Below are 12,184 nucleotides of genomic sequence, written 5' to 3'. Positions count from 1 at the left end.
CGGAGGAAAGGCCAGCGGTGAGTGTTTCCACGGCGAGTGGCTCCTGCCCCGGGTCCTTCCCAAGTCAACCTCCCCCCCGCCCCGGGACCCCCGCTCTCCCATCTATGAGCTGGACATCAGGCCAGGGCCAAACTCACAACTTCGCTGCGGTGACTCCCAGAATGAGAAACAGATAAAGCAGCCAGAAAGCCTGGGCGGGGGTAGCGGGGGAAGCCAGAGAGGGGGAAAGAGCATTAAGTCCTGCTGGGGCCACGGGCCCCTCTCACCAGCACACCCCCCCCCCCCGCCCAGGGCAGGGCCTCACGTAGAGGGTGATGGCCAGAGGGAGGAGGCGGGCTGGGAAGTGGCAGAAGATGCCCTCGAGGTAGTCCAGGTAGCCCCCGTCACTGCGGCAGTCGGGATTGATGCGGACGAAGGCGCAGCGGTCAGAGGCGTTCAGGCCACACACTTCTCGACACTGCGGAAAGGGAGGTGCGGTGGGGACATCAGAGCCCACCGCCCCGTGATCCACTGGACCAGCCCCACCTAAGCAGTGAGGACAGCCTCCTTCAGCCTGGTCCCTAAAACTCCCAGGCTCCAGCTGCACGCTTTCATGTTTAATAATAAACCTGTACTTGAAATGAACACAAGTAAGTCATGAATTTGTTGTTTAGTCACTAAGTTGCGTCCGACTCTTTGCAACCCCAAGGACTGTGGCCTGCCAGGCTCTTCTCTCCATGTGATTTTCCAAGCAAGATTACTGGAGTGGGTTGCCATTTCCTCCTCCAAGGGATCCTCCCAACCCAGGGATCGAACCCATGTCTCCTGCATTGGCAGGCGGATTCTTTACCACTGAGCCACCTGGGAAGCAAGTCATGAATACACATATTCAAAACAAAACAGGAAATTTCCTGGTGGTCTAGTGGTTCAGACTCAGAGCTTTCACTGCCAGGGCCTGGGCTCAATCTCTGGCTGGGGAACTCAGATCCTGCAAGTCATGCAGCATGGCAAAAAAAAAAAAAAGAGAGAAACAATATGTAATGATTTCTAAATTCTCCTTTCTCATCCCTGCCCTCCATAATCCCACCTCTCCCCTGCCATGATCAGCTTGAAACAGACATTTCTCAGTTTAATGACATTTGTAGATACATCTTAGTACAGAGTTTGTTTTGTTTTATAGAAATGGGTTTGTCCTAAAGTTCTTGTTTCTGCAACTTGACTTTTACCACTTCACAGACGTGCCATTTATTAACATATTGACAGACATAATGAAGAAAGTAAAAACATTCTGAGTGATTTCTATATGCCAGGCACAGCGCTGAGCTTAAAAGGTTACCTCAGTTAATCTAAACAATGATCTTACAAAGGAAGATAAGATTATCCTGCCCATTATACAGATAACGAGACTTAAAAGACAGCATTTCAGGGCCCACTCAGTGGTAGAGAAAGGGCTGGAATCCAGGCAATTTGAGGTTCTTCTAAATTTCCTGTCCTTGACCATTACTGTCCCATTCCTGGCCCACTGTAGTCTCAGGATTTCATACCGTGGATGACTCATAATAGAGGGAACATTTCCCTAATGATGAGCAATTGAGTGTGTCTTTCCACTAGTGCCAACAGTCAACTTCCTTGCACATGACTCTCTGGGCACATGTGAGAATGTTTGGTCAGAGAGATTTCTAGAAGTGAAAGTGCTGAGTCAGACAGTCTCACAGTCTGAGTTCCTCCAGAAGCGCCCAAGAGACAAGGATTTCTAAGCAAGCAGCACATTCGGGAGGTGTGGGGAGCACAAGCACCAAGACAGGGAAGTGAGTCAGGGATGGGAGAAGCAACCGCGAAGGCTCGGTGGAGATGGTTCCCACCACGGGCTGGTAATCCCAGGGGCAAGGGAGCTGGGGTATTTATACACCAACGCCTATCAGTCAGCAGGTAAGCAGAGCCAGGGAGGGAGGTGCTAGGTCCCCAGCACTTCTGGCCTACCACGCTTATAGGTGGTTCTGGAAAAAGATGCTGTTGACCTGAAGTCAACGGAAGCCCACCAAAATGGTAGGGTCAGAAACTGCCTGACGGTCCAGTGGTTGGGACTCTGCACTTTCACTGCCAAGAGCCTGGGTTCCATCCCCAGTCAGAAAACTAACATCCTATCAACCATACAGCACAGCCGGAAAAAAAAAAAAAAATAGGATCCAAAGGATATGGGCAGATAGTGTCTGTTGCAGAGGGAGAAATTTCTTAAACCTCTGAGGGATTTTGCTAAAATACCCTTCCCAAAGCTTTACCCGGGGCTTCCCAGGTGGCACTAACAGTAAAGAACCTGCCTGACAATGCAGGAGACGTAAGAGACGCAGGTTCAATTCCTGGGTCAGGTCTGTATAGTGGAAGTTATGGTTTTTCCAGTAGTCACATATGGATGTGAGAGTTGGACCATAAAGAAGGCTGAGTGCCCAAGAATTGATGCTTTTGAACTGTGGTGCTGGAGAAGACTCGAGAGTCCCTTGGATGGCAAAGAGATCAAACCAGTCAATTCTAAAGGAAATCAACCCTGAGTATTCATTAGAAAGATTCATGCTGACAAGTGTTAGAGAGGCTGGGGAGAAATGGAACCCCTGTACAACTCCTGTTGGGGACGTAAAAATGGTACAGATGTTGTGGAAAACAGCATGGCAGTTCCCCCCTTCCCAAATTAAAAATACAATAACCAGTTCTAGGTATGTAATGTACAAAGTGATGACTATAGTTAACACTGCTGGATGGTATACATGAAAGGTGTTAAGGCAGTAAATCCCAAGAGTTCTCATCACAAGGAAAAAAACTTTTCTTTTGTATCTGTAGAAGATGATGGATGTCCTCTAAACTTATTGTCATCATCATTTCATAATATAAGTAAGTCAAAGCATTATGCTGTACATCTTAAACTGACATGGTACTGTAGGTCAAATGTATCTTAACAAAAACTGGGGGGAAAAAAATAGAATTACCATACGATCCAGCAAATCTACTTCTGGGTATACATGAAAAAGAATTGAAAGTCAGGTCTCAAAGAGACATTTGCACACCCATATTCATAGTAGCCTGATTCACAACAACCAGAAGGTTTAGAAACAACTCAAGTGTCCATCAGTGGATGAATAGGCTAAGCAAACTGTGGCATATCCATATGATGGAATGTTATTCAGCCTTAAAAGGGGGAAGAAAATTCTGACCCAAGCTACTACATGGATGAACCTTGGAGACATCATGCTAAGTGAAACAGAAAATGTTTAACGCTCAGTCGTGTCCGACTCTTTGTGACTCCATGGACTGTAGTCCGCCAGGCTCCTCTGTCCATGGAATTCTCCAGGCAAAAATACTGGAGTGGGTAGCCATTCCCTTCTCCAGGGGATCTTCCTGACCCAGGGATCGAACCTGGGTCTCTTGCATCACATGCAGATTTTTTACCATCTGAGCTATCAGGGAAGCCCTAAATGAAACAAGCCAGTCACAAAAAGACAAATACTGTATAGTTCCATCATTATTTATATACGAGGCACTTGGAGTAGTCAAACTTACAGAAACAGAAAGCTGAATGGTGACTGCCAGGGGCTGGGGGAAGGGGGAAATGGAGAGTTATTTAATGAGAACAGTTTCAGTTTTGCAAGATGAGAAAGTCCTGGAGGTGGATGGTGGTGATGGTTACACAATGAGAATGTCCTGAATGCCACTGAACTGTTCACTTAACAGTTCTATCCCCTCCACAAGCCCTCTCTGAACTTCTACCAACGCCAAGCTGGAGGTGAGATTTCTGGTAACCTCTATCCCCTGCTTACTGGCTCTCTCTAGACACCGCACTGTTCCTTCTGCCTGGGGCACCTCCCTCAAAAAAACACCACTCATTCATCCTCCAATCCTCAGATGCTTCTTCCAGGAAGTCTTCCTTGACCACCCTACCCAGGACAGGGCAGATCCTCTAGTTACAAACTCTCTTCACCCCTGGTCTTCCTTTGCAAAGCACTTCTAGTGTTTTGAAATCCCCCATTATTTGTAGGATCACAGACTGACTTAATGTCCGCCACCCCCATCAAAGTCTCGCACACAGTCGGGACTCATAATTTTTTGCCACACACTGTGTTGGACCCCAACTCGCCCAGTCTTCAGAACAGACCTAGTACAATTGCTTCCACTTCACAGATGAGAAAACTGAGGCACAGAGAGGCAAAGAGACTCGCCCCAGGGCACACGGCCTGCCACTGCCAGCTGGTTTCAAACTCAGCTCTGCCTGAAAGTTACTAGCTGAGGCTCCCAAGGAAACAGCCCACCAGGAGCAGGGGCGGCCTCCTCCTCCTCCTGCCTTCTTCCCCACCTCCTGCCCCGGGCTCCTTCCAGTCCTCAGAGTCGGCCAGGGAGAAAGCAGGAGACACTCCCAGCCCAGCTCCTCTCCATCTTCCTGACAGCACAGTCAGCCAGCAAGGCGGGTCCCCCCGAATCTGGCCTCCAGAATCGCAGTCCTGCCTGCTCCCGTGCCCCAAGCTGGCCATCCCCTCCCTTGAAACTCATCAGGAGCTGAACTGAGCTCTGCCCAGGGGATGCAGAGCTAACGTGGCTCTGCTCTGAGTCCAGGGTGGTGAATCCTCAGTCCGTCTCCTTCCCCTCTCATCCTCTTCCCTGAGTCAGTAAGGATCCCCAGGGAATCCAGACAGGATCAAATATTTTCCCCTCTGTGGGTAAGTTTTAAGGGTCAGGATGGACAGGAGAGGGTTGCAAACGCAATGTCCTGGGGACCAGGCAGATTACACAAATGTCTAAAACCACCGGGGCTGCTGGCAAGGGTGGTGATGAGCTGGAGGGGGCGTGCCCTGCTGAAAGGCATCCACGTTATAAAACCAAAGACTGCAAGGAGATCAAACCAGTCAATCCTAAAGGAAATCAACCCTGAATATTCACTGGAAGGTGTGATGCTGAAGCTTCAATACTTTGGCCACCTGAGGCAAAGAGCCGGCTCATTGGAAAAGACTCTGATGCTGCGAAACACTGAAGGCCAAAAGAGAAGGGGGCGAGAGAGGACAAGATGGTTGGACGGCATCACCGACTCAATAGACGGCTTGAGCAAACCGCAGGAGATAGTGCCGGACAGGGAAGCCTGGTGTGCTGCAGTCCATGGGGTCACGGAGTCGGACACAACTTAGTGACCGAACAACCACCACCCCACTCCACCAAAAACCAAATAAAGCCAAAACCCAAACTACGGCAGCTGGACTAGCCCACGGGCTGTCAGTTTTCAATCCTATACCGGTAAGACTGGTGTGGAAGACAGGGTAGCTGAAAGGCAGCCTTGAGTCTGAGCCCCAGCTTTGCTACCAGCTCACTGGGTGACCCCTGCTGGGCTGTGTGCTCAGTCTCTCAGTCGCATCCTACTCTTTTCGACCCCAGGGACTGTAGCCGGCCAGGCTCCTCTGTGAGGGGGCTTCTCCAGGCAAGAATGCTGGAGATTATCCCCTTCTCCAGGGGATCTTCCCAAGCCAGGGATCAAACCCTGGTCTCCCACGTTGCAGGCAGATTCTTTACTGTCTGAGCCACCAGGGAAGAGGCCCGTTTAAGGTGTCTGGACCTTGCCTTCCTCACCTACAGGGCAGTCTTCATCAAACCCCGCCTGACCACCAGATCTCGGTGTCACACGTTTTGCTAAGTGCTTCTGCACACACCCTTTATAATTGACTATCAAACTGTAGACTGGGGCTTCCCAGGTGACTCAGTGGTCAAGAATCCACCTGCCAATGCAGGAAATGCAGGAGACCTGGGACAGGAAGATCCCCTGGAGGAGGAAATGGTGACCCACTCCAGTATTCTTGCCTGGAGAATCCCATGGACAGAGAAGCCTGGTGGGCTACAGTCCAGGGGGTTGCAGAGTCAGACACAACTGAGCACGCACGCATGCACGCAGACTGTAGACTATCAAAGTCCATGCTGCCTCCATTAAGAAGCCAAACAATTCCACAACTCCAGTACCAAGGGGACAATTCTAAATTGCTTCCATTTTTCACTTGGGGCCCATCAAGAAAGGCTTGGGTTTTCATTACCTGGATGCTCTCTCCAAATGTTGTTCAGTTCAGTCGCTCAGTCATGTCCGACTCTCTACGACCCCATGAACTGCCAGGCGTCCCTGTCCATCACCAGGTCCCAGAGTCCACCCAAACCCATGTCCATTGAGTCGGTGATGCCATCCAACCATCTCATCCTCTGTGGTCCCCTTCTCCTCCTGCCAAATGTTGTTACCTGCAGCCCAAGGCACTTCCTTGTGCATGGGCAGGACGGGGTGGCTTGGGAGGGATGAGGGGCTGGGAGGGGACAGCATGGAGTCACAGGCTCCTGGTTCATCCTCCCTGGCTGAGGAGTGATCCCCAAAGATGTCCAGTCCTAATCCGTAGAGCCTGGGTGAAGTGTGACCTTACGTGGCAGAAGGGGCTTTGCAGAGGTGATTAAATTGAGGCTTTGGGGATGGGGGGATTGTCCAGAATTATCTGGAGGGCTTGAGATCTCATCACAGGATTTTTATAAGAGGGAGGCGTGAGGGTCAGAGTGATAGAAAGAGATGCGCAGAGGTCCAGACAGTGAGAGACAGTGAGTGAGAGGGAGAGAGGGAGGGGGAGGGAGAAAGAGAAAGATGCTAGGCCAGTGGCTTTGAAGACGGAGGAAGAAGCCGAAAGCCAAGGAAGTAACGCAGGAAGCTTCTAGAAGCTGGAAAAGGCATGGGAATGGACCTTCCCCTGGAACCTCCGGAAGGAACACAGTACTGACACCTTGATTTTAATTCAGTGAAACCCATTTCGGGCTTCTGACCCCCCCAGATGACAAATACGTGCTCATTTTAAGCCACTAAGTTCGTAGTAATTTGTTACAGCAGCAACTGGAAACGAAAACATGCATCTAGAGTCAGTTACCTGCAGACATCAAAATACTCTCAAAGACATCTCACATTCTTAACCTCATTGACCAGCTCCCACAAGAGGAGCGGCAGATGTGACCTGCAGTGGAAACTCCGCTTTCCCGGCTCCTGTAGGTACACGTCCTTCTATTCTCCCAACCCCACAGCTGGACCCCAACAGGGCAAGTCCTCCAAGGAGTGGAAAATCACAGGTCTCCCACCAGGACCCCAACCCAGGAGCAGAAAGCACTGCTATTTTCCAGAAGCCCCTCGGCCTCGTGACAACTGCTCAGCAAGGCCAGGTGGTACACTGCTTCTGAAGACAGAGCTCTGGAGCCATGCAGCCTGGGTTCAAACCCTGCTCCCCCACTCATAGCTGTGCGACACTGGACAACTCACTCAACTTCTCTGTGCCTCGGTTCCCGCCTTTATAAAACGAGGCAGGGGTCGGCAACTATAAAGGGCTAAATGTCCCTCCTGGGGTCTGCCCTGGCAGTCCAGTGGTTAAAAACTCCATGCTTCCACCTCAGGGAACATGGGCTCAACCCCTGGTCAAGGACCTAAGACCCTGCATGGCGCACAGTGTGGCCAAAAAACTAAAAACAATCAACAACAACAACAAAACCAGATCATATCCCTCCTGTGTTCTAAATGCTAACATGGCTCCCATCTTGTGCCTAGGAAAGGACCCACTTTGCACAGTGGTCCACAAAGTGAAAGTGAAGTCGCTCAGTCCTGTCCGACTCTTTGTGACCTCGTGGACTGTAGCCTACCAGGCTCCTCCGTCCATGGCATTTTCCAGGCAAGAATATTGGAGTGGGTTGCTATTTCCTTCTCCAATGGTCCACAAAGCCTCAGGCAATCTGGCTTCCCTCTCCTGTCTCCTCCCTCTTCCTTCACCCCTCAGGTCACTGTTCTGGCCAATTCAGCCTCCCAAAGTTTGTGACATGACATGGCCTTCTGCTCCTACCTCAGGGCCTTTGCACATGCTATACTGCTATATCTTTGCAAAGTTTCAAGCCTCCCTCTGTACACAGAGAGGCCTGTCCCACCAGCCCAAGGCAAAGTGGTCACCTCTCTCCATCTCACTCCATCACATCCCTACCCTGTTTTGTGATCCTCATCGCTCAGTGAAATCCTGTGGATTTACCTGACCTGTGAGCCTGTTTCTCATGTGTGTCCCCAACTAGAAATACAAGCTCCATGAGGGCAGGAACTGAGTGATTTACTCCTCACATGTAGCACAGTTCCTGGCACATAATAGGTGCTCAATAAATATTTGTTGAATGAGTGACTACATAAAAGGACCTAGGTGAGGAGTGGGTGGCCTTTCCCAGCCTGCAGGCTTCCTGGCCAGAGGCTGGCAGGACTCCCAAAAGGCCATCCGCCTGTGTAGTCCTGGGAGGCGGTAAGCCAAAGAGGGAGGATCTGGATTTAGCCATGAGTCCACGTCCTGGCTCTGCAACTTCCCTCATGGCCAACTTCCCCTCCCTCAACCTCAGCATCCTCATGGGCAGCACAGAAATCATCAGACTCATCTCGGGGGTTTGAGGGCAGGATTTGGTGAGCACTGCACAGCGCTGGCTGAAGAGCTCAATAACTCAGAGATTATCTGACCCAAGCCACAGATAACCCCCATTTTCCTGCCTCCAAGAGGCAACAGTCAATTTTATAACCTACAGTAACCGCAAATCACTTTCCCATCTGTAAAATGGGCATAATTACCTGTTTGCCTGGTTCAAACAAGGGGCATGAAGGTACTCTGCAGCCCCATAAAGTTGGCGTGGGTGCTAAACACACTCTCAGCTGTCCGTTCAGGTGGGGAGGAGTTTGTTACTACATTTGTCCTCCCATCGAAGAAAATACGAAGTGAGAATCCAGCCCCCCTGCCTTCAGATTTTCACTCTGGATCCACTGCAACCTCCCCTCCCCTTACAGACATCAGAACAGAATGATGAGAGTTCCCTGCAGCCGGTCTCCACCATCTGCCTACCTCCCTGCCTCAGAAGGAAGCCTCCTTGCTCTCATCACTGCTCCTCCTTTGGTGCATCCAAGTCAAAGGCACTACCATCCCCCCACCCACCAAGATACTAAGGCCAGAAATCTGGAGCCATCTTTGACTCCTTTCTTCCACCACTTTGCCCCTCCACACAAACCATCAGTACCTCCTGCTTGTTATGCTTCCGACATTACTCCAAGTCCTGCCACTTCTTTCCTTTCTTGCACAACCATCACCTGGGAAGCTGCCAGAGCTTTCCTACTGGTCTCCCTGCTGCTACCCTCAATCCATTTTCTCCAGAGAAGCCAGAGACATTCTTTGAAGAAATAAATCAGATTTTGATAACTCCCTGCTGAAAACCTTCCATGGGCCCTCCACTGTTAGAAAACAAATCCCACCTCCTAGCTTCAGCTCCTAAGGTCTTTTGTAATCTGACCACCACCACATCTCCATCTTCATTCTTAACACTCTCCCCCATGACTCACCCTGTTCCAGCCATTCTGGCCTCCTCACAGTTCCAGAAATCCACTAAGCTTGGTCCTAACTCAGGGCCTTTGCATATGCTTTTCTTTCCACCTAGAATGTTCTTCCTTCTGGTGTCTGTTACAAGTGGCTTCCTTTCTCCACTCAGGGCTGGGCTTAAAAGGTCACTTCCTCCCAGAAGCCATGTGTGATCACCCAATCTGAAACAGTTGTAAATACTCCCTGTACCTCATAGCCTCCACTCTGCAATACCACTTCATCCTCTTCATCTGTAGAGCACCTAGCATCTTACTGCATGAAATCTACATGTTTATTTAGCCATCCTCCTAGGAAACTGTTCACTCCATCAGGGCAGGGATTTTTGTCTACAGTATATGTTCCCTGGCATATTCCAGGGTTCATTTCAGTGCTTGGTACAGAGTAGGTGCTCAATAAATACCGGGTCATCTGACTACGTCCCCACCTGATACCAGTTCCCTGAGTGGATACTCACGTCTACCACGCCGGTCTGGCTCACACCTGAGGCTGGAAACTGAGAGCTAATGTGGGCCCCTGCAGATGGGGACCTGGCCCCGGACACTGTCTCCACCATTTGCAGCACACAGAGCAAGCTCAGGACCCAGTACACATTCAGCAGTCCTCCGGCCATCAGCCCCCAAGGGGCCCAGCCCTCACTCGATGCTTCCCCTTCTGCAGCGTTTCAGTTCCAAACAGCTGGCGCCTCCAGTGGCCTGCTGGGTAGGAGTGAGAAAGGGACAGTGTCATGGAAGCCCAGACCGCAGGACCCAACAGGAGGGGCCTGAAGAAAGCCCCTCCCCCCATCTCCCTCCAAAGGAAAGCCATGCAGAAGCCACATTCTGGATGGGCCTGACTCATCCAGCAGGCAGAGTACATAGCCCTTCCTCCTGAGCCCCCAGTAGCGTTTCCATGGAAACCCAGGGCAATAACCGCCTCTGATGGGGAAATCAAGGCCCAGGGGGAAATGAATTGCTCAAAGTCAGACAGCCCATTAACAGCAGAGCTGGGCCGGACTTTAGCATCTGTCTTTTCCCTCAATACTAGGGAGAAACCAGCTTAATTTTTCTTTCAAAGAAATTAAACTGGAAAGGGAAAAAAGAAAAAAAAGTCCCTGGCATACTAGTTTTCTTCTTTTGGCTCTTCCACGTGTTGCTAATGAGGCTGTTTTGCCTTCAAGAAAAACAAAGCCCAGAAAACAAGGTTTCTCTTTTTTTTGTAAATCTTTGCTCAAAGTCCTGGCGGGGGAGGGGGTGCCTGGGGGAAGGACAAGGGGGCAGAAGGGCCTGTCTCCGCACTCTTTCTTCCGTCCTGCAGTTCTCTGTAACTGCCCTTGGCACTGACTTGGAGCCGACACTCCAGGTCTGCAATACAGTCCTAGCCACTGGGGCGCTATGCGGCCTTAGGGCGGTCACTCCACGTCTCTGAGCCTCTGATTCTTCATCCGTAAAATGAAGACAAACGCCGGCGCGTCAGAACAAACGATAAGGGTTCGTTTAACAAGGGCTCACGCCCTCAGGTGTTCCCAACTTAAGGATCAACACGGGTCTCCTCTCTATTGGCCGCCGATTTCTCGTGCTCACTCACAAGGGAGCATTTATTGAGCGCGACTGTGCGCTTGTCCGAGGCTAGACTTTCAGACACTCCGAAGATCTGCAGACCTGATAGGGAGGAGCAGAGGCAGGAAATTGGGGTTACGATCACTTCTGCGGCTGCACTTTCTAGGTGCGAGACCCCGGGAACGTCCAAGTGCTCCGTTTCCCAATCCTGGCGGATGTTGAGCAGAGGAACTCCGGTTGCGTGATCCTCCCGCCGCGCCCAGGCGGGCGGTGACGCTCCTCTTACCGCCGGCCGGGCCTCGGACCCGCAAACTCCGCACCTCGACCCCGCAGGGCTTAGCGGCCTTTCCAGCCTCCGCCCGCCGGCCCGCGCTGCCCGACCTTCTGCCCCAGACGTCTCGGACTCGCGCACCCCTCCGGCAGCCGCATCCGGGTCTGGTCCCCCGGGTCGCCCCAGGCTCTGCCCCGGCTCTCCCCGCGCCGGCCACGCCCCTCATACAACCCCGCCCAGCGGACACGCCCCCAAGGGCTCGCCCCTTCCCTTAAAGGCACAGGTGCCCTGCGCGGTCCCGAGGGTCTTCCCCACTCTCCGTCCCGTTCTCAGTCACCTGCAGGTCGGTTCTGCTTTCGCTGAAAAAGCAGAAGCTGAGATGAAACCTCATGCATATAAACCATGGGAGGCCGGAGAGGAACTTTTATAGGGTGAAACTAGGGGGTTCTCTTCCCAAGGGAGGGGTGGGCAAGTCAGCGTCAAAATTCTTCTGGTAATCAATGGTGATAAGTATCTGAGAAGGTACCAGGTTGGTGAGATTTCTGGAGAAGGGAATGGCAACCCACTCCAGCATTCTTGCCTGGAGACTCCCATGGACAGAGGACCCTAGTGGGCTAGAGTCCATGGGATCACGAAGAGTCGGACACCAACTGAGCAACTGACTTCACTTGTGAACGCCTGCTTGCACACACAAACTCTGGCTCCTTGCCTGAAATGCACTGTTTGTGAGATCTCCAATTTGGGTTCAGCTTTTCATCTAGTAGGCGGTCTTTAAAAAAGAAGAAAACATGGTGGGAATTCCCCTGTGGTCCAGCGGTTAAAGGACTTTGCCCTTCCACTCAGGGGTTCACAGGTTCCATTCCCTGGGTGGTAAACTAAGATCCTCACGAGGGCCCAAAAAAGAAGAAGAGGATGAATATGGCAAATAGGTCAAAACAGGTGACTGTTCTACTCGCCCTGAAGCTCTAGTTTCCTCCTTC

General features: G+C 51.3%; 1 protein-coding gene across 4 annotated transcripts in view; it reads right to left on the bottom strand.

Moving 5' to 3' along the window:
* Nucleotides 1-11,427, bottom strand: part of SLC8B1 (solute carrier family 8 member B1) — a 29,152-nt gene extending 17,725 nt beyond the window's left edge. Inside the window, exons 1-5 of one of the 4 annotated variants that reach the window (XM_043439644.1) lie at nucleotides 11,220-11,427; nucleotides 10,675-11,035; nucleotides 9,853-10,096; nucleotides 305-457; nucleotides 138-190 (exon numbers count right to left, since the gene is read on the bottom strand). In XM_043439644.1, coding sequence (XP_043295579.1) covers nucleotides 138-190; nucleotides 305-457; nucleotides 9,853-10,008 — 362 coding nt within the window. In that variant the 5' untranslated portion in view covers nucleotides 10,009-10,096; nucleotides 10,675-11,035; nucleotides 11,220-11,427. Of the gene's footprint in view, nucleotides 1-137; nucleotides 191-304; nucleotides 458-9,852; nucleotides 10,097-10,670 lie in introns of all 4 variants that reach the window. The other 3 variants (XM_043439652.1, XM_043439639.1, XM_043439660.1) reach the window with 3 other exon arrangements.
* Nucleotides 11,428-12,184: the final 757 nt, after the last annotated feature.

The sequence above is a fragment of the Cervus canadensis genome, chromosome 1 (genome assembly GCF_019320065.1).
Source record: "Cervus canadensis isolate Bull #8, Minnesota chromosome 1, ASM1932006v1, whole genome shotgun sequence".
Taxonomy (NCBI): domain Eukaryota; kingdom Metazoa; phylum Chordata; class Mammalia; order Artiodactyla; family Cervidae; genus Cervus; species Cervus canadensis.
Note: the sequence above shows the minus strand (reverse complement) of the source record. Positions and strands in the feature narration are given on the sequence as shown.